Source organism: Rhinolophus ferrumequinum, chromosome 10 (assembly GCF_004115265.2).
Source record: "Rhinolophus ferrumequinum isolate MPI-CBG mRhiFer1 chromosome 10, mRhiFer1_v1.p, whole genome shotgun sequence".
Taxonomy (NCBI): domain Eukaryota; kingdom Metazoa; phylum Chordata; class Mammalia; order Chiroptera; family Rhinolophidae; genus Rhinolophus; species Rhinolophus ferrumequinum.
Window position 1 is genome coordinate 26118417 of NC_046293.1, and position 26771 is coordinate 26145187.

A 26771-nucleotide genomic window follows, 5' to 3' on the forward strand; every position below is an offset into this window, starting at 1 on the left:
CTAAACTTTACGCTTGCAAAGATACATTTTTGGAGACCCACAAACACTTGATTGGAGGCCAGATAAGGATAGCACAGCACAGTCATCATTGACTGATAGTGATTCTGTTATCCTGTAATGGAGAACAATGAATATTCTTTTGTTACATCGTATGGGCGCAATCCATGAAACAATAACATTTTCCATGTGACTGTAATAGAAGAACATTTTCAAAATGGGTAATGACATTTTTCATATACTATTAAACAGAGTTGTTATTAGAAAAACTGGATAGTCATTTTTTAACACTTGTATCAACATTTCATTACCCTTGAACATCATTCTTCATGTATATAATTCAATTTAAACAAATTCATTAACACTACTCTTCTGAATTTTAATTTTTTACATTTTTCTTCATATAGCATTTAGAAAACAACTTACTTTAGTTTGAAAGGTGAACCATTTATCAACATCCATTGATGATCACTGCTGTTACGGAAGACTCCAATCCATGATACAGGTGATATGGAACTCAGAAATTGCTACCCCAAAATAAAGAAATTTTATTTAAATAATCACTATGAAAGTTTATATTATTTTTTAAATGCAAGTAATGTATTCTTTCATGGGATCCTTAATTGCAGAACAAATTAAGAGTGTTGAATTCTAATCGAACAACTAAGCATATGTGTTAAAGACAAAAACAAATTTTATATTTAAAATTAAGTCTTGAACATTTAGGCTTAGTAGTTATGTTAATAAGGAAAATTCTGATTTATGTAATTTAGTAGTGACCCATGTTCAAAAAACTAACATAACAAGGCTTTGAATAAGTTTCCAATTACTTATTGAATGTATTTGATACTGTCACAAAATCAATGTAGTTTTCTGTTTCTCAGAGTTCAGGTTTTAGAAAAAAATTAGGGGATTACAATCAATGAAATAAATGACATGGAAGCAAAAAGTTTGGTTTCCTGTGCCCCACACCATTCTTTAACCAGATAAGCCCTATAATCTGTTTCCATGTTGGTGGAATCCAATGGTCCATACAAGGTGTCAGAGACTCATTTCTCTGCCATTTCCTGCTAAGTACAACTACTATAAATTCTAGAACTAATGAAAGACAAGTAGGAAGAACTCTGAAAGATGGAAAAGAAAGGGGACATGGTTTAGTACCCCAGGATGGGGAACAACAGAGTGACAGAGAATCTTACATCCCCACCCAATAGAAGAAAGTGACCTAAGCCTGCTGTTCCTAACACCCAACCTAGCAATAGGGGTGGCTCAAGGAAGACATTCCTCCTCTGCTTTGGAGAGAGAATCCTGCCCAGCAACTTCCTCAGGCAAGTCTGCATGGTAATCCATCAGGACACCTGCTAAGAGAAGCAGCCAGAAGAAGCACTTCCCTTCCCCCATCAGGGTAAGGGGTTAGAGATGGGAAGAGCAAAGGGGATCCTATGACTAAAGAACTGGACCCAAGAAGCCTGCTTATCCTTGAGGGCATGAGACTCACATCCCCATCCAGAGACATCAGAGAGAATGGATTTTAAAATGTTGCATTTACATAATTCAGCAGTAGATATGAACAAAGTGCAAATAAATATAATAGTACGGATAAATTGCAAAATTATCATATGGAAGTGAAAAACACAGGATGATTAAAAAAGCATACTGTATGATTCCATTTATATGAGGTTCAAAAATAAACCGACATCCCATCATATGAAAAGTCAGGAAGTGGTTAAATAAGGAAGAAGGAAAAGTGATGAAAGAATAAACAGGAGCAGGGCTGCTGAGGGCTGGAAACTTCTATTCTGTAATCTGATTAATAATTATGTGATTCTATTTACTTGATAATCAATCTGCACAATTATGATATGCTTAGTGTCTTCAATGTATGATAAAACTAAATAGAAAAGTTTATTTTAGAAAAGAAGTGTTTGTAGAAACTTGGTTTCCTATGTAAAGCATGAACTGGAAACTATCAAATGTTCATTAGTGGTATAAAATATAAATAGAATATTATAGAACCAAACAATGAACTATTAACAGAAATGAAAATAAAAAGTAAAAATATGTACAAAACTATGTATCAACTCTGTTAATACAATATAAACTAAAATAAGCTTTGGATAAATTCTTCAAGACATTTAAAATGTTACCTCTTCTTCTTCATTATCTATAAGAAGCAGATTAGCGTCCTTGGAAGCACAGGTGATCTCACTCTCAGTCCATGTTTTACGTTCGTTACTAATGTAATAGCAGTTGTTGGAATATGCAAACCACTCCTTTGGACAATGACCACAATGATGGGCTGAGAAAGATTATGAATTATTATCCAACAAGAATTTGAATTTTAAATGCAAACATTAATCTACATATATGCATAGTTATAAACATATATGTGCGTATCGTATCCATGCATGCTCAAAGGCTGGCATATATAAAACAAAACACACTAACACAGTACAGAGAAGGTCACCTTGCCTTCCCTAATTTACGTGCTCATATAGAGAAAACACATAAGTAAATATATCCATCTTTTATGTCCTGAGAGTCAATGAATGAATTCACTTTTTTAGAATGGCAATGGTATTTCTCTCATCTTATTAAAGCAGTAGGAAATTTGAGCCAACTGGCAACAATAGGTATGGTGATTTTAAATGAAGATTTTTTTCATATTATTGCATAAGAAGGTACACTCAAAATCATTATTTATGAACATTGATAGCCCCATTTTATAATTGTGTTTGCCCCTAAAAAGTCTATTATATTTTTGCATTTTTTTGAGATAGACAAAAATATAAATTGTACTAATATCAGTACTTGAAAATCATAATGTACCTTTCTCAATCCTTGTTATTGGGGGTGAATTACTCTGCTCTGGTATCACAATAGCTAGAAAAAAAAAAGGTAATTCCTTTAAAAAATTAAGTTTTATCTAAATAAACCATAATTTTAGGCTGTTAATTTGAAGTTCAGTGTATTGTTTAAGTTTAGAAAAATCTGAAATAAAATTGATTTTACCGAGAAAATAAAATAATGAACATTTGGGAGAAGAATATTTCAAAAGCTTATAGAATCAAATGTCACCATTTCTTCGCGTATTGATTTTACTGATCTCAAGAATTAGTATTTCTCAATAAGGTCTTTTAGTCTCTTAAAGAATGTCTTTGAGTTATGACATCTGAATATATATCTCTAGAATCATTTATTTATACTTTTATACTTTTTATACTTTTGACAAAAGTTATTTATACTTTTGACAAATTCAGAACAACATTCCACATTGAGTCTAAATGCATACTTTAAAATAAGTGTTCTGTTCCATAATATTATGAAATGTTTAGAGGCACTGATGATCGTTAAAGTAAAAAGTTCCCTTATAATCTTTCAAAAATGTTCTTACTGGGAATAAAATGTATCATTCTAACTACAGTGTACAACAAGACAAGACAAAAGACTCCCAGGATCCCAGCAATGAGCTTCTCTGGAGGTGATTCTGAATCTGCAGGAAGAGAAATAAAAACAGTGAGAAAGAGAGATGGAGACAATCGTTCAGACATTTACACACATGGATTATATACACAGAGGATGCCCAAAAATGTATACACACGTTAAGAAAGGAAAAAACTGTATTAAAATTACGCTGATGGTAACCACTTTGAGCACCTCTTGTAATTGCAGAAGTGAAACATAACTTGTATTCATTTTTTATTATTGATATATATTGAGTATTACAACTTTAATACAGTTTTTTCCTTTCTTAAAATGTGCACACATTTTTTGGCGCTATATATATATATATATCTACCCTTGCAATCTTTCTTTCAGAGTATGCCATTGCATTTTCAAGAAATATAATGCTCCATGAATTGTTGGTCAAAGACTGCACCTTACCACGATGTCTGCATAAATTAGTCCTCAGATTTCATATTAGAATATTGTATTCCATCTTCAAGCTCTTATCCTTGCTAATTAAAAATATGTGAGCTTATTACCTACTCTTTCCCCACATCTCTACACCCAGCTGCACATCCTATAGAACAGTTATACTCTGGGTCTATTTAATGCTTTACCTTTGCAGTTGTCATTCTTGTCATTCCCTTGATGATCCTGAGAAGCCTTTGAAGGTTTAATTCCTCATAGGATGTTTGCTGTTCAATTAGTAAAATGGAGCTTTTCATGCCCTTACCTTTTGGCTGCTGTCTCCTTGAGTCCTTAGCCAGATTCAGTTTTGAGATGTTTTCTATTTGGATATCCATCTCTGCAGCTGTGTAATGTCAGGTATGGTGCCTGTGATAACTTTAGTTAATAAATGGTGTGAATAATAGCAAGATTCCTAGAGTAGTCAATGTGGGTAGAGTGTGAGATAAGTAACAGTGCTCATTTTACAGTGTACCGATGTGAGGTCATATTCTAATTGTCTTAGAGCTTTAAATGAGTGTTTCATGACAGAAGAATAGTTCTTAAAATGATATTCTATGTTTCACACTATATTATTGGTTAAAGCAATGAAAAGTAATAAATTAGGGATAAAGAAATTCATGACTCTTATATCTTTATTAATCTAAAGTCAGATTCCACTTCAACATTTTAACACTGTAAAAATGTCTGTGTGCAAATTAAATTGTTGTATAGAAAAGAAAATGTTACACCAATATTTATGACAATTTTTAAATCCACTACAGGTTAAAGATAGAGGGCTCTAAAGTTGGGGGAATGATAGTGCTAGCACATATAGTAATTTCCTGCACTAAATTACTTTTATTTAGTCACTTATGTTTATGTACTAAAAGGGTAGATGGGGTATAATCAATGATATTGTATTTTGAATAACTGGAATTCTGAGATATCATTAAAATGTTAAAGAAATATTTTATATGTTGAAAAATGTTACACATTACAGTTATCCAAAACTAATAAAGAATAAAAACAATACAACATAAAAAAATTTAAAAACGCTTATTTTACACAAGTAATTTGCAATTTATTTAATGGCTGGGATTTTAAATCATAAAATGATAAATAAATTCGTAGCTCATTTATGGAGGAACAGTTTGGGTGCAAACTTCCCGAAAGGTCTTATGGCTGTCAAAGTCAGTGAGGGTAGCCTTAGTTGTGTAAGCAAGTGTAAAAAACCAAAAAACATAATATAATAATTCAGTCAATGGGCTCTGCCTTCAGTGAGATCTAGAAAAAATTCTGGCTTGGAAACTTACAAGGTATGACTTTTAAAACTTACCTAGCATCTAGCAACCTAGTTTACTACTCTAAAGTGGGAATACATATATGTAAGATATAATGCATGTAAAGCACAATACTCAAACACATTTATAAACTCTCAGTATTTTGTTCCATATTTTATTATTACTTTAATACATTTGCCATGTTAGTATTACTGATTCATGTCAGTTAGACAATGTAACATAATTCATCAGACATTATGACAACTGTGAAATGTTTTTCAATGTTTTGTTCAATTTTTAAAAAGTCTTTAGATTGTTTAAAATTAAGTTTAAATAAGGGTTTTCTTCAGGATACCTCATCTTGATTTTTATCAGAAGTCAAACTGTTTTTATTTAATCAAAGTACATCTATGAGGAATTAAGTTAGACCTTCACGACATGATGAATTCATTTTAAGAATCTATTTTTAAAGGCTGACTGAATATAAAACAACATACACATATAACTGTATCTATTAATTACAAAATCTAAAGCAAACTGTTCCATGTCATGATGCTTATAAGATTTCACTTTAAGTTATGTTGATTTATAAACTCAATTATGCATGTGTGTACAGTCACTAGTAATTTTCTACAAGCCTACACTTATTTGAAGATATCCTCCAACATATTTCATATTTTATTCTCGTTTTTTGCCTGAATTGTACAAATCAGGATACCAATGTTTTCTTGGATTTCATTTCATATTAATTATACCTCAGTTGCATCACATCTAGCATTTGCAATCTCCCACTTCATGAGATGAGCTAACAGAGAGGCAGGAGAGTAGAGACACATACCTTGTTTAGGCCAGAAAGTCGTGGATTCTTTAGTGGAAGAACAGGTTACTCCTGTACAAACTCAATATCTGTGGTCTTCACAGGCTGCATGTGAAGTCTGAGAGTGAAGCAAAAGTGGACAAAGTAGATATTTCACCACTATGTCACTTAAAGTTTGAACAGGAAATTCTTACACTTTGGCTATTTTGAAGACAGTTTATCTTATCACACACCTTCACAATGTAGGAGACTCTGAGTTTGTGGCATGTCATTTAGTTTGTCCATTGGTAAGCGCCTCTGAGAAGTTGTTTGCATATTCTAAAAGATTTCTGCGGACAACAGACTTGACGACTCATGCTGTAGATTCCATCTTAATGACAAGCATTGAAAACTTTGGCTTTTTAAGAGTATCTTAGATGTTTAAGTTCTACTCTTAGACAAGGTTGCTAAATACTGGCATTACCCACTTTTTTATATATATTTATTATGTTATTTCTATTAGAATGAAAAACATCTAAAATCATAACCCAATTAATTAAATAGGTATTTAATATTTGTTACTGTTGTTCTGAAAAATTGCTACCTTTTCAACTTTATTTTAACTGTTACAATTATCAATTCCCAAAACTGTCTTCCCAATTTCTCTCCCCTAGTTTTTTAAATTGTTGCATTTAATTATATTATTTATGTGTAAGTTATTTAGGTTTCCCTTGATAAAAATTAGTGTCTCTGTGAAGAACAAAACATTAAAGAATATTTAACTATATCACAATGTAAGAGATAGAAACATTAAATTACAACTCATTATATTATTCATTCATTCATCTTCCAATCATAGTCAGTATATTAATAGATATATTTGTTGTAAATGAGAAAAAACTCAAGTTTAACTATGTAGGGGGAAAATAAAGGTAATTTTTAAAAATTTCACTTAACCAAAAATGAGGATGCAGAAAAAGTAGACTTTGAAAACGTAAGTTAAATTACACATTAATATCAAAAGAAATAAAACATTAAATCTAAATAATCTACTATGTATCAGATGGAATTCTTTTCATCCTTCCCATCTTTTATCAAAAAAAGGGGCAATGTTTACCCATCATTCCCATGTAAATTAAAACCGGAAGTAACATGTGACCCAGCAATTCCATTTCTGGGTATATATACAAAGAAAATGACACAGTATCTCAAAGAAATATCTGTATTCCCATGTTTATTGCAGCATTACATACATTAACTAAGGCATGGAAAGAACTGAAGTTTCTTCAATGGATGACTGGATAAAAAAGTTGTATGTATTATTATATATATACAGGTGTGTATATTCCAATGAGTATATATATAATAATCCAATGAGTGTATATATGTTATATGTTTTTTAATTTTAATAATACCAATTTTTAAAAATTATTTTAAAATAATTTTTATTTTTCAATTACAGTTGACATACAATATTATATTAGTTTCACGTGTACAACATTGTGATTAGACATTTATATATTTTACCAATTGATCACCCAGGTAAATCCAGTACCTATACAACACCATATATAGTTATTACAATATTATTGACTATATTCTATATGCTGTACTTTATATCCCCACGATTATTTTGTAGCTACCAATTTGTACTTCTTAATTCCTTCAGTTTTTTCACCTATGTCCCTATACCCCTCCCATTTGTCAACCATTAAAATGTTCTCTGTATGTATGAGGTGCTTCTGTTTTGTTTGTTATTCATTTTGTTCTTCAGTTTTCACAGGTAGGTGAAATCATATGGCATTTGTCTTTCTCTGCCTGACCTACTCCATCAACACAATACCCTCCAGGACTATCCATGTTGTTACAGATGTCAAGATTTCATTCATTTTTATGGCTAACATTCCATTGTATATATGTACTACCTCTTTTTTCTCTATTCATCCAATGATGGACAGCCAGGTTGCCTCCATGTGTTTACTATTGTAAATAATGCTACAATGAGCATATGGATGCATATGTCTTTTCAAAGTAGTGTTTTGGGTTTCTTAATATAAATACCCAAAATTGGGATCACAGGGTCATTCTTTGCCTCTTCTTATAGCCTATGTTTTAAAGTTTATTTTGTCTGGTGTAAGTATTGGTACCCCAGCCTTCTGTTTGTTTGTTTCCATTTTCATGAAATATCTTTTTCCATCTCTTTACTTTCAGTCTCTGTGGCTTTCAAATGAAGTGAGTCTCTTGTAGGCAGTATATGCAAGGGTTTTGATTTGTTATCCACTCAGCTACCTTTTCCCTTCTGATTGGATTATTAAACCATTTACATTGAAATTAATTATTGATAGAGATGTAATTATTGTCATTTTATTATCCATATTATCCATATTATTTATCATTTCTTTTTTCCTTAAAGATGTTCCCTTACCATTTCTTTTAATACTGGTTTGGTGGTGACGAACTCCTATAGCTTTTTCTTGTCTAGGATGCTCTTTGGTGTCCTTAGATTATAAATGATAGCTTTGCTGGATAGAGTAGTCTTGCTTGGACGTCCTTGCTTTTTATTGCTTTGAGTATTTTGTCCTAATCTTTCCTGGCCTTCAGAGTTTGAGAAATCAGCTGACTGTTTTAGGAGAGCTCCTTGTATGTAACTAAGACCTTTTCTCTTGCTGCTTTGAAGATTCTCTCTTTGTCTTTAATTTTGGTATTTTAATTATGATGTGTCTGGATGTAGGCCTCTTTGGGTTCATCGTGTTTGGGAATGTCTGCACTACGTCGGCTTGTATGTCTATTTCTTTTGCCAGCTTATGGCAGTTTTACATCATTATTTCTTCAAAGAGATTTTCAATTCCTTGCTCTCTCTCTTCTCCTTTTGGTACCCTTATGATGCAAATATTGGTACATTTGATGTTGTCTCACAGACCCCTTAAACTATACTCATTTTTTTTTTTTGGATACTTTTTCCTTTTTGCTATACTCATTGGGTGTTTTCTGCTACTTTATCTTTCAAATCGCTGATTCAGTTCTCTGCTTTTTCTAATCTACTGTTGATTATCTCTAATGTATTCTTTCTTTCAGTATTGCATTCTTCATTTCTGACTACTTATGTTTTACATTTTCAACTCCACTTTGTTTCCTATCTCCTTGCTGATATTTTCCTGAGATCATTGAGCATCCTTATAACCAGTGTTTTGAACACTTCATCTCGTAGATTTCCTGTCTCAATTGAGTGCTTTGTTCTGCTCTTTCATTTGGGACGTGTTTCTTTGTCTCCTTATTTTGGCTGCTCCCATTTATTTGTATCTGTATTAGACAGATCTGCTATGTGTCCTGGTCTTGGTAGATTGGCCTTAGGTAGTAGGTGCCCTGTGGGGCCCAGTGGTGCATTCTCCTGGGTCACCTAAGCTGGGTACTGCCGGTTTATCTTTTGTGTGAGTTGTGTTTGCCCTCCTGTTGTAGTTGAACCTTGGTTGCTCTTTTTATGTCAATGGGAGAGATTCACCCTCATGCTGATTGGTTGTGTAGACTGTCTGTGACTATAGTAGAGATGCTATTGTGCAGTGGATGACCCTATAGAGCAGGATTCACCTTAGTAGGGCTCTGGTGCCTGCCCACTCTTCCCTTCTGGCATGTTATCTGTGGAGGTGTCCAGGTGGTGCTTTGGTGCTGTCCAAAGCCAGCTACAGGGTGTGCCAGCTGCAGAGCTTCTTAGGAAGGGCCTCCAACTGTGTCCTGCCAGGAGCCACCTGGCATGAGCTACAAAGCAATCAGTAGATGTCATCCCCCCATGCTGGGCTTCAAGGTGCCTGTGAGAGGCTAAGCTGTGTAGCCAGGCTGGCTGCCACTACTGCCAGGCTTGGGGCTGCTTAGCAAGAGGTATGGGGTACACTAAGACCAGACCCTGCTTTTTTGCCATTTGTGAACCTTTGAGAGATTTTAGGAACATCTGAAGTATGAGCCAACACAAGCCAATTGTATGGAAAAGCCACTGGAAGCAGCTGAGGTGGTCTCACATGTTGGGTGCAGGAGAGTCTCAAGGAATCATCAGAGCAGGCAAATGGTGTTACCCAGGTTGATGGAGACTCAGGTAAGAATGCAGATTGCATCTGCACACCAGTGGAATGAAGGCTCAGCTAAGGAACAATGGCTCCTACCAGCACAACTGTCTAGAAGAAAGAAACCCCTCCAGTACTTGTGCTAAAGCCACAAAATTCAGTTCCTCCCAATAAGTCCCTGGTGCCTTTTGAGCTGCTGCCCCAGCACTGGAGCTCAAAATGATTGAGTCCATCAGTGAGTAAGTTTGTTGCATGGGCCTTTTAAGAGAAATGCCTGGGACTTCTACATCTCTCTCAGTCACATTCTCCACTGGTTTCACAGCCAGAAGTTGTAGGAACCTCTCGTCCTTGCACTGGAACCCTGGGCTAGGGAGCCTCGTATGGAACTGGGTCCCCTTGCTGCTCAGAAGGAACTCTACAGCTGAGATTTCCCTCCCAATTTTTAATTGCCACAGGTAGGTATGAGAAAAAGCATTCTATGTCTCTGCCCCTCCTACCAGTTTCCACATGGGTTTTTGTGTATCTCCTTAGTTATAGGACTTCTATTCAGCTAGACTTCAGGCTATTCTCAATGACGGCTGTTCTGTAATTTAGTTGTAATTTTGATATGGTCATGAAAAGATACAAGTACAGTAATTAGCTGTGAGTTTCCCAGATAACTCATTTTAGACTAATTTATCCAGCTAGCCAATTGGTTAAAGAGTAAAAACATCAGTCATATTGTTGTTTCTCTCTCCGATGCTGTAATGGAAATGAGCTCCGTGATGCCATAACCATTTCTGCATTTTATTAGTTAAGAAAGTTAAAAACCGATGGCATGAAAGTCAAGCTTATTACTTGAAGTAATTCAGTACTTTTCTCTGAAAATAGGAAAACTTCTGCTAACCTTTCTTCCTGATGAAAATTCACTTAGGCAAAGTTGTTTTTGATGGCTTTTCTTTTCTTTTGTGTTAATGAAGCACATGCTTTAAGACCGCATACTTTCATCCCATAGTTTTCTTACCTCAATTATACTTCTTAGAAGTATAATTCTACACTGTTCACAAGGCTTTACATAGTTACCCTTAAAGAATGAGTTAAAAACATGTTATATTATTCTCTTCTATAAGCTTGTGTTCAGGTGGGTTACATATCAATTGGGATATTTTAAATCTGTGTGATTTATTCTTTGTACTTTTTTTTTAAGTTAAAACATTTAAGTTTTACTCTCTTAGTAAATGTCAATGATGCAACACAGTGTAATTGACTACAGTTACCGTGTAATACATCAAATCCTCAGATCTTACTCATCTTATAAATGAAAGTTCATACCATTTACCAATCTCTCCTTATTTTCCTTACCCTCAGTTTCTGGCAATCGCTTTTCTACTCTGTTTCTATGAATTTGATTTCTTTTTAATTCCACCTATAAATGACAGCATGCAGTATTTATCTTTCTCTGGCTAGCTTATTTCACTTTGAATCATGCCTTCTGGGTTCATCCTTGTCACAAATGACAAATAATAACCAACAAGTGTAGTTTTCAGTCAAGATGGGTCTGAGTCGTTTAAAAATGAGGTATTTTAAAGATAAGATTTTTCTCTAAATTAAATTAAAATTCTGGCACTTTCTAACCTGAGATCATTCAAGTTAAGAAAACCACAGTCTGGTTAAGACAATTCATATAGCATTCTTTTGTGTTAATCATAGAACAACTGGACAATCTCTATGAAAATGAGACGCTGTAATTTTACATCATCATACCCATATTTTGTGGATTTTCCCACCCTTTCATAGAAGACATTCTAGTTAACTGGGCTTTATTATCATTCATATTTTGCACTACTCTTTTATATTTATCAGTCATTTAAATTTTATGTGCTCTGTCTTATTGATCCTGACAAGAGGACAAGAGTTTAATTTGTAGAAAGAAGAAGACACACAACACTGATAAAGTTAAGAAGTTTAAGTGTCATGCAAAGTGTGATATGTATGTACCTGAGTAAGGGCTAATTATTCCCAAATAATTGTCACTACTCTCCACTAAAACTAGTTTATCTAAATTTTTGATTGTGATATTTCTCTTTTTTTAATTAAAGTTTATTGGGATATTTCAAAGTGTTACCAGTATTAAAGATTTGAAATGTCATGGTGATATGAATACTAAGTGAACTGTTACTTCTGATTTTAATGCCAGGATGTTTTCTTCCCCTCTCTTGTGAGAGCCTTCACATTACTCTGCCAACCTTTAATTTATACAGGGTTGGAATCAAGTTTTCATGAACACGAAACCAAATAATATTACCAGTTACAATGCCAGCCAAATAAAAGATTTGGACATTGACCTGCCATTTTGGTCATTTTCTGTATTTCACATTTTACTGCATGGTGTCACACTCTCACACCCTCCCCCAAATTAATATCCACCCAGAGCCTATGAATGTGACCTTATTTGGCAATAGAGTCTACACAAATGTAATCCAGTTAATATGTGGTAACTGAGGTAGGGTGGGCCCTTAATTAACACAACTGATATTCTATAAGAAGAGGGCTATTTAGATGCAAAGATAGACCCACAGGGAGAGCAAAGAGATGACAGAGGCAGAGCTTGGAGTAATATGTCTGTAAGCCAAGAAATGCTATGGCCTGGGGGCTACACCAAAAGCTCAGAGAAAGCCTGGAACATAGTCTCCCCAAGAGGCTTCAAAGTGAGGACAGCCCTGTTGACACCTTCGTGTCTGTCTTCTAACCTCCAGAACTGTGATAGAAAATTGGTTGTTTAAACCGGAAAAGAAATTGAAATATATAATATGTTAGAAGGTTTTTAAAAGAATGTTGTATGAAAGCATTTTAAACAGAGTAAGTGGCATTGGGAGTGCCATTTGTGAGAAGACACTGAAATTCCATTGGGATTCATTGGGAGTGTAGTATTTGGACAAAGACGTAAACTTGGTAACAAAACTAAGATAGCAGATAAATGGAGAAAACTATTTGAAATTGAGTGAACAACTAATGAAATTTCCTATTGAAGCCTGTCTGAATATTTGAGGATCAGCAAGGAGGCTGACATGGCTGGAGCAGAGTGAGTGAAGAGAACAGTGTTAGTTCATGCATTCTCAACAGGGGTGATATGGTTGAAAAGTGGACAAAAACTGACTTTTTTTTATTAGTTTCACGTGTACAAAATAATGTAATAGTTAAATATTTATCATTTATATCCCTCATACAGTGATAACCCCCCTCTCCCTAACTACTACCCCTCTGATATCGCACACAGCCATTACATTTCCACTGTCTATTCCTAATGCTGTACTCCACTTCTTGTAACTATATACATATATGTGTATGTATATATGTATATGTATATATATGTATGTGTGTGTGTGTGTGTGTGTATATATATATATATATATTTAGATATATATGTATAATTGCAGTTGCCATTCATTATTGTTCAGCTTCAACTTCAGGTGTACAGTGCAGTGATCAATCATCTACATCTTCCCCGAGGTGGTCTACCTAATGAGACAAGTGTCCCATCGGATACCCTACAAAATCTTTACAAGATTATTAATTACATTCCCCAAATTGACTTTCGTATCCCCGTGGCCATCTTGTGGTTACCGACTGTGCTTTCTAATCTCCTCACCTTCCCCCTTATCCCCAGCCCTCTGCCATCTGGCAACCCTCAGATGTTCCTCTGTGTCTCTGACACTGTTTCTGATTAGTTCATTCATTTATTCTTTTCGTTAGATTCCACATATAAGTGAGATCATATGGTATTTGTCTTTCTCTGTCCGACTTATTTCACTTAACGTAATGTTCTCTAGGTCCATCCATATTGTTGCAAATGATAAGATTTCATTCTTCTTTATGGTGTAATACTCCACTGTATAAATGTGCCATCGTTTCTTAAGCCAGTCGTCTACCGATGGGCATTTGGGTTGTTTCCATGTCTTGTCTATTGTGTACAGTGTTGCAATAAACAGGGGTGTACAAATTTTTTTGAATTAGAATTTTGGATTTCTCCAGATAGATACCTAGGATTAGAATTCCTCGGTCATAAGGTAGTTCCATTTTCAGCTTTTTGAGATACCTCCATACTGTTTTCCATAGTGGCTGCACCAACCTGCAATCCCACAAATAGTGCACAAGGGTTCCCTTTTCTCCACATCCTTACCAGCACTGTTGTTTGTTGATTTATTGATGATAGCCATTTTGACTGGTGTGAAGTGGTATTTCATTGTGGTTTTTATTTGCATTTCTGTAATGATTAGTGAGGCTGAGCATTTTTTTATATGTTTGTTTGCATTCTATATGTCCTTTTTAAAAAAATGTCTCTTCATGTCCTCTGCCCATTTTTTAAGTGTTTTTTTTTCCTTTGTAGTTGAGTTGAATGAGTTTTTTATAAATTTGGGATATTAACCCCTTATCGGATATATCATTGGACAATATCTTCTCCCATTCAGGAGGATCCCTTTTTATTTTATTGAAGGTTTCCTTTGCTGTGAAAAAACTTTTTAGTTTGATGCAATCCCACATGTTTATTTTTTCTCTTACTTCCCTTGCCCGAGGGAATATATCAGGAAAAATCTTACTCCAGGTAATATCTGTAAAGTTTCTTCCTATATTTTCTTCTAGGAATTTTATGGTTTCAGGTCTTACATGTAAGTCTTTAATCCATTTTGAATTTATTCTTGTATATGGTGTAAGGAGGTGGTCCAGCTTCATCTCTTTGCATGTTTCTGTCCAGATTTCCCAGCACCATTTATTGAATAGACTGTCTTTACCCCACCGTACATTCTTGCTTCCATTGTCGTAGATTAAATGGCCATATAGGCATGGATTTTTTTCTGGACTCTCTATTCTGTTCCATTGATCTATGTGTCTCTTTTTATGCCAGTACCATGCTGTTTTGATCACTGTAGACTTGTAGTATAATTTGATGTCAGGTATCACTATACCTCCCACTTTGTTCTTATTTCTCAAGAATGCAGATACTACCCAGGGTGTTTTATTGTTCCATATAAATTTTAGGATTATATGCTCTATTTCTGTGAAAAATGTCCTTGGTAGTTTGATGGTATTTGTGTTGAATCTGTATATTGCATTAGGTAGTATGGACATTTTAACTATATTAATTCTTCCTATCCATGAGTATGGTATGTGTTTCCATCTATTTGTATCTTCTTTAATGTCTCTCTTCAGTGTCTTATAATTTTCTGAGTGCAGATCTTTTATGTTTCTGGTTAAATTTATTCCCAGGTATTTCATAGTCTTTGAAGCAATTGTAAATGAGATTGTTTTCTTAATTTCTCCTTCTGATATTTTATTATTGGTATATATAAATGCAACTGATTTGTGAATATTAATTTTGTATCCTGCTACTTTACTAAATTTATTTATCATTTCGAATAGCTTTTTTGGTGGAGTCTTTAGGGTTCTCCATATATAGTATCATGTCATCTGCATATAATGACAATGTTACTTCCTCCTTACCAATTTGGATGCCTTTTATTTCTTTTTCTTGTCTGATTGCTGTGGCTAGAACTTCCAGCACTATGGTGAATAGAAGTGGAGAAAGTGGGCAACCTTGCATTGTTCCTGATCTTAAGGGGAATGGTTTTAGCTTTTCCCCATTGAGTCTGATGTTAATTATGGGTTTATCATATGTGGCCTTTATTATGTTGAGATATGGTCCCTCTATTCCCACTTTCGTAAGAGTTTTTATCATAAATGGCTGCTGGATTTTGTCAAATGCTTTTTCTGCATCTATTGATATGATCGTATGATTTTTATTTTTCATGTTGTTAATGTGGTGTATCACATTAATTGATTTGTGGATGTTGGACCACCCTTGCATAACAGGAATAAATCCCACTCGATCATGGTGTATGATATTTTTAATGTATTGCTGAATTCTGTTCGCTAATATTTTCTTGAGGATTTTTGCATCTATGTTCATTAGGGATATTGGCCTATAATTTTCTTTTTTTGTAATGTCTTTGTCTGACTTTGGGAGGAGGGTGATAGTGGCCTTGTAAAAAGTGTTTGGGAGCCTTCCCTCCTTCTGGATTTTTTGGAATAGTTTGAGGAGAATAGGTGATAATTCTTTTTTGAATGTTGACAAAGACTGACTTTTGATGGTAGTGAAAAGTCACATTTTATGTATAAAGTACAGATATATATAAAGAAAAGTGTAATATATTGATGGTTTTCAATTTTCTTGGGGATGGATTAAGAAAATATCTCTCTGAAAGTTCCTTAGTATCTCTAGATTGAGGAAGAAAATATAAAAAACAAAAAATGGTTGAGAAATATTGCATTACAGGATAAGAGGTAACAGGGCTCAGATCATTCATGCTTTCTAAGGCTCCAGCTTCCTCATCGTGAAGCATGGAACGCCACCCCTACATTTTAAAAGATGAGGAGTTGTATGAGATCTTTACATATGTATTTTAGATATTAGCCCAAACCAATCACAGGTATTGTTTGCAAATATCTTCTCTCATTATGTTGGTTGCCTCTTTGTTCCGTTGATGGTTTTTTTGGAGAAGATTTTTAGTTTGATATTTAGTTGGATATCAGTTATTTTTGCTTTTACTTCCCTTGACTTTGAGGTAAGATTCATAAAATCCTTTCTAAACCTCAGGTCCATCAGTTTAGTACCTATGCTTTCTCCTATGCAATTTATTGTTTCAAGTCTTATGTTTAGGTCTTTGATTCATTTTGTTTTAGTTTCGGTGCATGGTAACAGAGAGCAATCTAGTTTCATTGTCTAGCACGCGGCTTCCCAATTTTCCCAGCAACATTTATTGAAAAGGCTTTCTTTATCCACTGTATGTTTTTGGCTCCTTAGTCAAAAATTATCTGCTCATATATATGTGGGTTGATTTCTGGGTTCTCAATCCTATCCTATTGCTCTTTGTGTCTGTTTTTCTGTCGAATGCATGCTGTTTTGATTATTGTCACTTTGTAGTAAAAATTGAAGCCTACTAATATGATACCTCCAGCCTTGTTTTTTGTTTGTTTGTTTGCTTGTTTTCTTAGGATTACTTTGGCTGTTCAGGCTCTTTTGTAATTCCATACAAATCTCATGATTATTTGTTCTATTTCTTTAAAAATTTTCACTGGGATTTTGATGGGAATTACATTAAATCAGCATAGTGCTTTAGGTAATATGGTAATTTTAACAATATTAATTCTTCCAATGCATGAACACAGAATATCTATCCATTTCTTTGTGTCTTCTTCAATTTCTTCAAATAAAGTCTTACAGTTTTCACCATATAACTCATTCACATCCTTTGTTAAGTTTATTGCTAGATAGTATATTCTATTTTGTTGCAATTGCAAATAAATGTTTTCTTCCATTTTTTTTCTGAAATTTCGTTGTTAGTATGCAGCAATACAGGGATTTTTACACATTGATTTTGTATCCTGCAACTTTACTGTATTTGTTTATTATTTCTAATAGGTTTTCAGTGGAGTCTTTACTGTTTTCTGTATAAAGAATTATGTCATATAGCAACTTTGTAATTCTTACACAGTAATCTCGAGGGCCAATTAACAATTTATTAATCTCAGCTCCAAATCTGTCCTTCATTGACCACTCTGAGATAATGGATCTAGATCTTATAACTTTTTCTCCATTATCAACTCTCATGATGTTGTTTTGCCAAGAAAAGTCACTGGAGAGACATTGCCAGGGAAAGGACTCTTGTACCTGCTTTCATGGTGTTTTCTCTCCTTTGGCTTCTGTGGTGAGGTGGCCAGTGTCATGCATGCAGGAAGTCCTGTGGTATTCACTCTCCAGCAGTTTTTGGGGCCATTCCCAGTCATAGTTCCTTCTTTTCCAACTTCTGCCTGAGGACACCGTGGTAGGGAGGACTTCCTGCTTGCCAGTCACAGCCGGAGATCCATCCTCACCAGTAATAGCCAGCGGACTGTCAAACTGCTCTCTCCCAGGGCCCAGAAAATATGTCTGCTGTCGCTGTGTTCAGTGAAGTCTAAAACCCACCCAGAGGGATTATATTGGCTTCCAAGTCATTCCACATTGGGTACCCTTCTTTAATCCTACGGTATTCTTTGTTTGTGTGTTTGTTTGTTTTAGTTTCAGGTGTACAAAGCAATGTAACAGTTAGACATTTACACCCCTCACAAAGCGATAACCCCTCTCCCCAATCTACTACCTCTCTGACAGCATACATAGCTGTTACAATTCCACTGACTCTATTCCCTATACTGTACTTCACATTTTGTGACTACATATATATTTAATTATAGTTGACATTTAGTATCATTCAGCTTCAGCTTCAGGTGTAAACTTCAGTGGTCAGGTATCTGCTCCGTCCATGAAGTGGTCTCCCTAATGAGACAAGTGCCCTTCTGACACCCTACTGATTATTTACATTATTGGTTATATTTCCCAAACTGTCTTTCATATCCCCATGGCAATATTGTGGTTGCCAATTTGTGCGTTCCAATCTCCTCACCTTCTCCCTCATCCCCACCTCCCTCCCATCTAGGAACCATCAGTTATCCTCTATTTCTGATACTATTTCTCTTTAGTTTGCTCATTATTCTGTTCTTTAGATTCCACGTGTAAGTGAGATCACATGGTATTTCTCTTTCTCCGTCTGACTTATTTCACTTAGCATAATGTTCTCTAGGGCCTAGGGTATTCTTTATGATTTTCTATTATCTCCTGTTTGTAGGTTATCTCCCCTACAAAAACTCAGTAATTCTTTAAACCAAATTTCTTCTCTTTTTTGTCTTTTGACTCCACTAGGACTTAGACATATGTCTACCTGTGTTGCTGAATCCTCATTTGTAACATTCAAGGGCTAGGACAAATCAACTAGTTTGAAAACATAAATGGAATTATTCACCATGTTGAGGACTTACAAATAACAGCTCTTGATGTTACAATTTCTAATTTACATATGATTTATTTTAATAACAGCAAAAGCTCAAGAACACATTATTTGCTTAGGCATATACCCTAAATTAATATAAATATAGATTTAAATATAACTGTACAACACCAAGGATGAAGCCTCACATGAACTACGGATTTTAAGTGATTATGAGGCCTCAATGTAGAATCATTCTCAGTAGCAAATGTACAATTGTGTCAAGTGATGTTGATCATGGGGGAAGCTATGCAGGTGTAGGGATGGGGAAACATGGGAAATCTCAGTACTTATCTTAATTTTGTTGAGAACATAAAACTGTACTCAAAATAGTACCATAAGAAGTTATTCTAAGGAAAGAATTGTATGATTTTTGAATGAATTAAAAATATGTTTTTGTAGAAAGTATTATACCAACTTTAGGTAAGCCAACGTGCCTGGTGCTTACAAACATACTGTTTTGTTTCTAAACAGGATTCAGAATAAAAGTTGTATGTAGGAAACATCACATATGCACAATTCTTTCCCATCTCTGAAGGAATTGAAAACCTGAAATACAGAGCATAATATATTATTAATTTGGTAATAGATAACCTAATACTTTGATGAATAAATAATTCACTTCGATTAATACTTATATATCTGTATCTGAATAGTCCTTGTATAAGTTTTGTATGGAAACACTTAAATAATTGTCTTCATGTATTTGTTCACATAGTGGTTTTTCTTTCTAAGATTAATTACTTCAAGGCATAAAATATAAGCGTTCTCATGAAACTTACACTTTGGAAGAGAAAGTTGAGCCATTTGGCCACACCCACACATTATTATTGGCTCTGTACAAGAGTCCAATCCATGAAAAATAAATGAAGGCGTTCAAAAAATTCTATGAGAAAACAAATTTTATGAGACGTCAAATAAAAGCTTTTATACTAATATGAATTTTTAATGGAATATAGTGTTAATTCTTTCTATTTTATATACTCTTTCAATTTACATTATATACTTACACACTGAACACAGTAGGAAAATGTATTAGTATGATTATGTGAAGAGGAAAATTGACGCAAATAATTTCAAGGCTGCAAAAATTGATCACAGACTAGTAATACCTTGTGACGTATTTATTATTGGAAAAGCTCCTAGAAATTCAAGTAAGAATGGAGCAAAATTGTAGTCTTCTTGCCTAGAACCTGTCCCGTGTCTGTCCCGCCCTCCCACCTCGCCTTCACCCACCTCCACCACAGCTCAGTGAGTAAAAAGTACTGCAGTTTTTACAATTTGGAAAAGGCTGCAAAAATCAATGGTATTGTTGCCACAGGGGCAGACTTGATTAGCAGTGGGGGTGGGGGTGCTAAATTGCCCACTATTTTTTCAGCTCAAAGTGCTGAATTTACGAGGTTAAAAAGAGGAAAGCCCATCCTTTTTCTCATCTGAGTTTATATCCTTCTTAGTGTCCAGCACAATGCCAGCCACAAATATAACAGAGAGGAAATAAAAGGGAGGGTTCACTAGAAAAGAACTCTTGCCTGATGAAACCCATGTGCACTTGTGTAGCGGAGATAAAGATCATCCCAGTAAAAAATAAAAGCTAAAAGGGACTTGAAAACTACTTGCAAAGTTATGAGCACTCATCAGTACACACATATACACACACAAGGACATCAAATAACAGGGTGTGGAAGCTCTATTGACTGGACGTATCTGAATACACTAAAAATATATAATCGTTAGTTGTCAATTAAGTTTTGCATGCACAAGGGAAATTCCTAGGAAGCCAGGCTAAAACTAAAAACAAACAATAAGAATTTTAAAATCTAAGAAGAGATATAAGCAAGCACACTCTATAGGAGAAGATTCAGCAGTAAAAGTTTTCCAAGTTACAAAAAAGAATAAATCTAAGAAAAATGAAACAAAGTCAGTGTTTACTACATGATGTTATGAAAAATGTCTAATCATAAAGATTAGAAAACGCACAAAAAAAGCTTTCTGTGCTCAGGGAAAACAATCTGTGAAAAGAATCTTTTACTGAGATAAGATGTTAGAGTTATTAGAAAAAATTCTTTAAATTAATGATATATATATATATGTATATACATATATATGTAAATTCTAAAGAAAACTATGTTCAAATGACTATAGTGGAATATGATGGCAAAGACAAAACACGTACAAAATACAGAAATAAAAACTACATAATTAAATCAAACAGAAATTGTGAATAGAAAAACATTACCTGTAATACAAAATTTACTAAATTTACATAAAATTTGAAACACAGAGAGAGAATTAGTGAAACTGAAGATGAAGTTTTAAAAATTCTCCCAAATAATGGAGAGAAAGAAGAATAAAAAATAAGCAGATCCTCAGAGACCTTTGAAGCAGTATTAAGGAAACTAACATAGGCGTAAATATACACTGAGAATAAGAAAAGAGAGAGAGAAAAACAATTTGAGACATATGAATAAACAACATTTAAATTTGATATTAAAATATTGCAAGCATGTGTGGCTCAACTACAAACAGAATCAACACTCAGAAATCCACTTCGCAAAATATTATACTTAATCAAATCACTGGAAAACATTGAAGAAACAGAAAAAGCAAGCATCCCAAGGGAAAACGCAGCATTATGACATGGCTTGAGTCAGGGTGAAAATGAGGAATGGGTGAGATATTTCCCTCCTCCAGCAGCACTTAGACCACATTATCTCACACAGAATCCACACTTGTTCTGAACACTATTCCAGACAAGGGACATGAGTAGCCAAAAAGGGATGTATAGAAAATCTCTGTCTTCGCTCAATTTTGCTGAACCTAAACTGCTCTAAGAAAATCAAGTCTGTATCTTTTTTTTTGAAATTGATAGCAGTAAGTTTTATCTTAAGCGCTTTTTACCACAATATAAAATGTAAAATAGAAAGAAAACAAACAAAAAAGAGATAACCTTGAAATAAAGCAAAAGAAAACTTACCTATTACATATATGAAAATAACAATATGATTAATAGATGAGTTGTTATCAGAAATAATGAAGAGTAGTAGGCAGGAGTGACATGTTCAAAGAGCTGAAGGCACTGGGATGGGGTAGGGCACCAGGGTACACAACAAAACTGTCAAACAAGAATTCTAACTTCAGCAAAAAACAGTCCTTCGAAAAAGAAGTTGCAATAAGGACCGTACAGCATACAGAAAAACAAAACAGAATTTCTTGTTAGCAGACCTGCCCTCCAAAAATGTTCTTCAAGCAAAAAGTAAATGACACGGGATGGTAACTCTTATCCACAGGAAGAAAAGAAGAGCAATGAAAATGGTATGTGGGTAAACTTAAGCATCCATGTTTCTCTTCTTGTGATTTCTTTAAAAATGAGATTATTTAAGGCAATAATTATAACACTGCATGGTTGGTTCAGTATCATATCTGGATGCAACTCTGCGCGGGTAAATGGGCACCTCGTTCTGGGGAAGAAAACATTATCTGTTAACATTTGTTTATTTTTGTGGTGTAGAAATCCCTACAGTGATTCATTTCGAGTCATCCTTGTGTAAATCATGAATGCCAGGTCACAGGTGCCTTATTGTTGTTTGTTCACAAACCAGTGCTGTCTGGCTCGGTACCACATTGTTAGAAGGAATAGTAAGATCCCAACAGATGGGAGAGGAAATGGAGCTATATTGGTGCTAAGTTTCTACGTTTCACTGAATATAGTCAGAATTAACTTGAAGTAGACAGTGATGAGTTACGGATATATTTGTAATATCTACAGCAACTACTAAGAAAATAAAAAACAAAACGAAACCATCAACAGAGAATTAAAATGGAGCACTATAATAATATGTGTTTAACAAAAGATGTCAGGAAACACGAAAGAAAAAAATCTAAAGACATGGATATACAACAAAGAGCAAAATAGCAGACCTAAATCCAACTATACCAATAATTATATTAAATGTGATTAAATAAATGTTTTAGTCAAAAGATACAAATTGTCATACTGAGTGAAAATATAAGACCCATCTAAATCTTGTCTATCATAAATACACTTTATATTCAAAGGTACTAAAAATGAAAGTAAATGGATTAAAAATGATATACCCTACAAACTGTAACCATACGGGGGCTGAAATGGCCATTCTACTATCAAATAAAATAGCTGTACTACAAGAAATAGTATTAGAAATTAAAAGAAAAACAATGTTAACAATGGCATTGCAAGAAGAAGATAAAACATTTATAAACATACAACCACCTAACAACAGGACTCTCAAACACAAGAAGTAGAAACTGACAAAACTAAAAGGAGATATAAACAATTCAATGATATTAGTTGGATATTTAAAAGCTCCAAAGTCGCCCCAATGAATTTAATAAGAAAATTTTAAAAGACATAAGGGTGACAAATAAGTACATGAAAAGATTTTCAAGACAATTAGTCTTAACAAAATTAAATTAAAGTGCTACAGATCAGACTTCTTGGTCTGGAAAGATGGAGGTGGATGCTCTTTATTTCTCCATCTAAATACTCATAGAACTATCATCCCTTCTACATAAAAAGATTCAAAAAGGTGATTAGAAAGATGAGAGAGCTGGGAACTCAGGACCTGATGAAAGAGATGGCAGTAAGCTCCCTGGAATTACTTTTTACCTCATTTATCCCAGACTGGATGCTGCAGAGGCCAGCAAACCACAACACCCAAGGGTACAAACAAAAGTCCCAAGAAAACCCTTTTCTCTCTAATCAAAGGGCCACAAAAGGAGGAGGCTAGAAAGACAGAAAACTTTTAGATGTCAACTGCCTCATTTCAACCAAAAAGCATAGAAAACTGCAGTGAAAATCCCACTGAGGAATGAAAGGGAAATCAAGACATTTTCAGACAAAGGAAAACTTGTCACCACCAGGTCCACTCTAATAGAATAGTGAAAGGGAATTCTCTAAGCAGAATTTAAATGAAAAAGAGGAGTCTTGGATCATCAGGAAGGTAAAGAAAACAAAGAATAAAAATTATTCATTATTATTAGATGTATTGACTTTCCTTCTCCTCTTCTGTTTTCTAAATTGTTTGATACTTGAAGCAAAATTATAAGTTGAAGCAAATTATAACATTATGCCATGTGAATCTCAATGTATATTGATAAAATGTTTAAGACAATTATATTATAAATGGACACAATAAAGGGACAAAAAAGGAGATAAGTTTTCTCCATGTTACTCAAACTGCTGTAGACTGTGCAAACTGTGATTTATATACAGTAGTGCCCTCTTATCTGTGGTTTCAGGTACCTGCTGTTTCAAATACCCACGGTCAACTAGGCTCCAAAAATATTAAAAGGAAAATTCCAAAATTAAAAAATTCAAGTTTAAGTTGTGTGTAATTCTAAGTAATGTGATGCAACTCTCCCTGTCCCACTGCCTTCTGCCCAGGATATGAATCATTCCTTTGTCCAGCATATCTACGTCCAGCATATCTCATCCCTTAATGTTAGTCACTTAACATTCACTCTCTTGGTTATCAGATCAACTGTCACTGCATCTCAGTGCTTGTGTTCAAGTCACCTTTATTTTATTTAAAATGGTCCTAAACCATGGGACTAGTGATACTGGCAATCAAATATGCCAAAGAGAGGCTGTAAAGTGCTTCCTGTAAGTGAAAAAGTGAAAGTTCTCAATTTCATAAGGAAAGACAAAGAAATCTTCTGCAGAAATCACTAAAATCTACAGTAAGAATAATGCTCCATGTATGAAATTGTGAAGGAAAAAGAAATTTATGCTAATTTTGTTGTCACACCTCTAAGTGGGTTGGTATATAAAGTAAGATGTTTTGAGAGAAAACTGAGACAGACCACATTCCGTAATTTTCATTACAGTATATTTTTATATGTCCTATTTTATTATTACTTACTGTTGTTAATCTCTCACTCATAATCTCTCATAAGTGCCCAACTTATAAATTAAACTTTACCATAGTATTTATGTATAAGAAAAACCATTGTATATACAAGTTTCAGTAGTATCAGTGATTTCAGGCATCCACTGGGTCTCCCCCACAGATAAAGGGAGAACTACTGTGTGTATGTTTGTGTATATACATATAATATTCTATACATTATCATCTATATAAAGATATATATAATACTATCTATATAAAGGCGAATAGTGCATATATGAATATATAGAATTATACATACCTATATAGTTATTTATGAAAATATAATCTTTGCTATAAATTATGATCCATTAGTTAGACAATGATAATAAAGGAAAACAATAAATAATAAAGATAATGAAACAGATAATAAAACCTGGAGAGTAATGTAAGAGATTATCTTCATGAACCTTGACTGATTTCACAAGTAGGTCCAAAATGATCACTAAAACCCAAAATGATATATTAGGCTCTGCTAACATTAATAAATTCTGGTCATTAAAAGACTCCAATATGAGAATAAAAATGTAAGTCACTCACAGGGTCAAAAAAGCTATTTACATCTCATAAAGTCAAAAAAAGAGTTCATATCCAAAATATAACAAGAACTGCGAGGAAGGAAAATGGCAGGCAATGTATAGGAGAAATGGGCAAGAGACATGGCAGGTACATCTCATGGCATAATTAGTCGTCCAGAAGGATGTGTTCAACCTAATAGTAATCAGGAAAGACCTATTAATGTCATCATGATAATTTTCTATAATGACAAAAATTTATAACATTAAAATTCCTGATAATACTAAGTTTTAAATCTAAGCACTATTTGGTATTATGTGTATTTACTCAATAAACCAAAAAAATGCTGCAATAATTAATAAATTTGACACACATAGATTTATGGCCCTGCAATTTTATTCTGAGACGTAGAGGACAATATATTATAATTATAAACATATACAATTATAATAATAGAATTTTATCTATAAACTATTATAAATATAGTACTATATCATACAAATACAATATATTCTACATAACATGTATATCTAATATATAAATTATAAGTACAATACTTTATAACAATTGGAAAGAACATGTCAATAAGGATTTTCATAAAATGTTATTCATGAAACCCACATTTAAAAAACTATATTCTATTAGAAAATCTAAATAGACTGATCAGCAAGAAGGAAATTGAATCATTCATCCAAAACCTTCCCAAAACCGAAAGTCCAGGACCAGATGGCATCACTAGTGAATTCTACCAAACATTCAAAGAGGATCTAATACTCAAACTCTTCCAAGCAATTGAAGAAGAGACAATACTCCCTAACTCATTTTAGGAGGCCAACATTACCTTAATTCCAAAACCTGGTAAGGATAACACAAAAAAAGAAAATTACAGACCAATATCTCTGATGAATATAGATGCAAAAATCCTAAATGAAATTCTAGGAAATCGAATGCAACAATGCATTAAAAAGATTATACATCACGACCAAGTGGGGTTCATCCCAGGCGCAAAAGGATGGTTCAACATATGCAAATCGATCAATGTGATACATCACATAAAAAGAAATAAAGGACAAAAATCATATGATTATACCAATAGATGCAGAAAAAGTGTTTGACAAGATACAAACATCCATTTCTGACTGAAACACTTAAGAAAATGAGTACAGAATGAAAATACCTTAACATAATAAAGGCCATATGTGACAAACCCTCAGCTAATATTATAATGAATGATAAAAAACTGAAGCCCTTTGGTCTACGTTCAGGAACACCACAGGGCTGTCCCCTATCACCTCTGCTTTTCAACATAGTATTGGAAGTCCTCGACAGAGCAATCAGGCAAGAGAAAGAAACAAAAGGCATCCAAATAGAGAATGAAGAAGTTAAAATGTCACTTTTTGCAGATGACATGATGCGAT

General features: G+C 34.0%; 1 protein-coding gene across 1 annotated transcript in view; it reads right to left on the reverse strand.

Annotated features, from left to right (window-relative positions):
- Positions 1-26771, reverse strand: part of LOC117028671 (NKG2-A/NKG2-B type II integral membrane protein-like) — a 31379-nt gene continuing 4608 nt past the window's right edge. Inside the window, exons 5-6 of the mRNA XM_033117527.1 lie at positions 424-524; positions 1-112 (exon numbers count right to left, since the gene is read on the reverse strand). Of these exons, the coding sequence (XP_032973418.1) occupies positions 1-112; positions 424-524 (213 nt within the window). The remainder of the gene's footprint in view (positions 113-423; positions 525-26771) is intronic.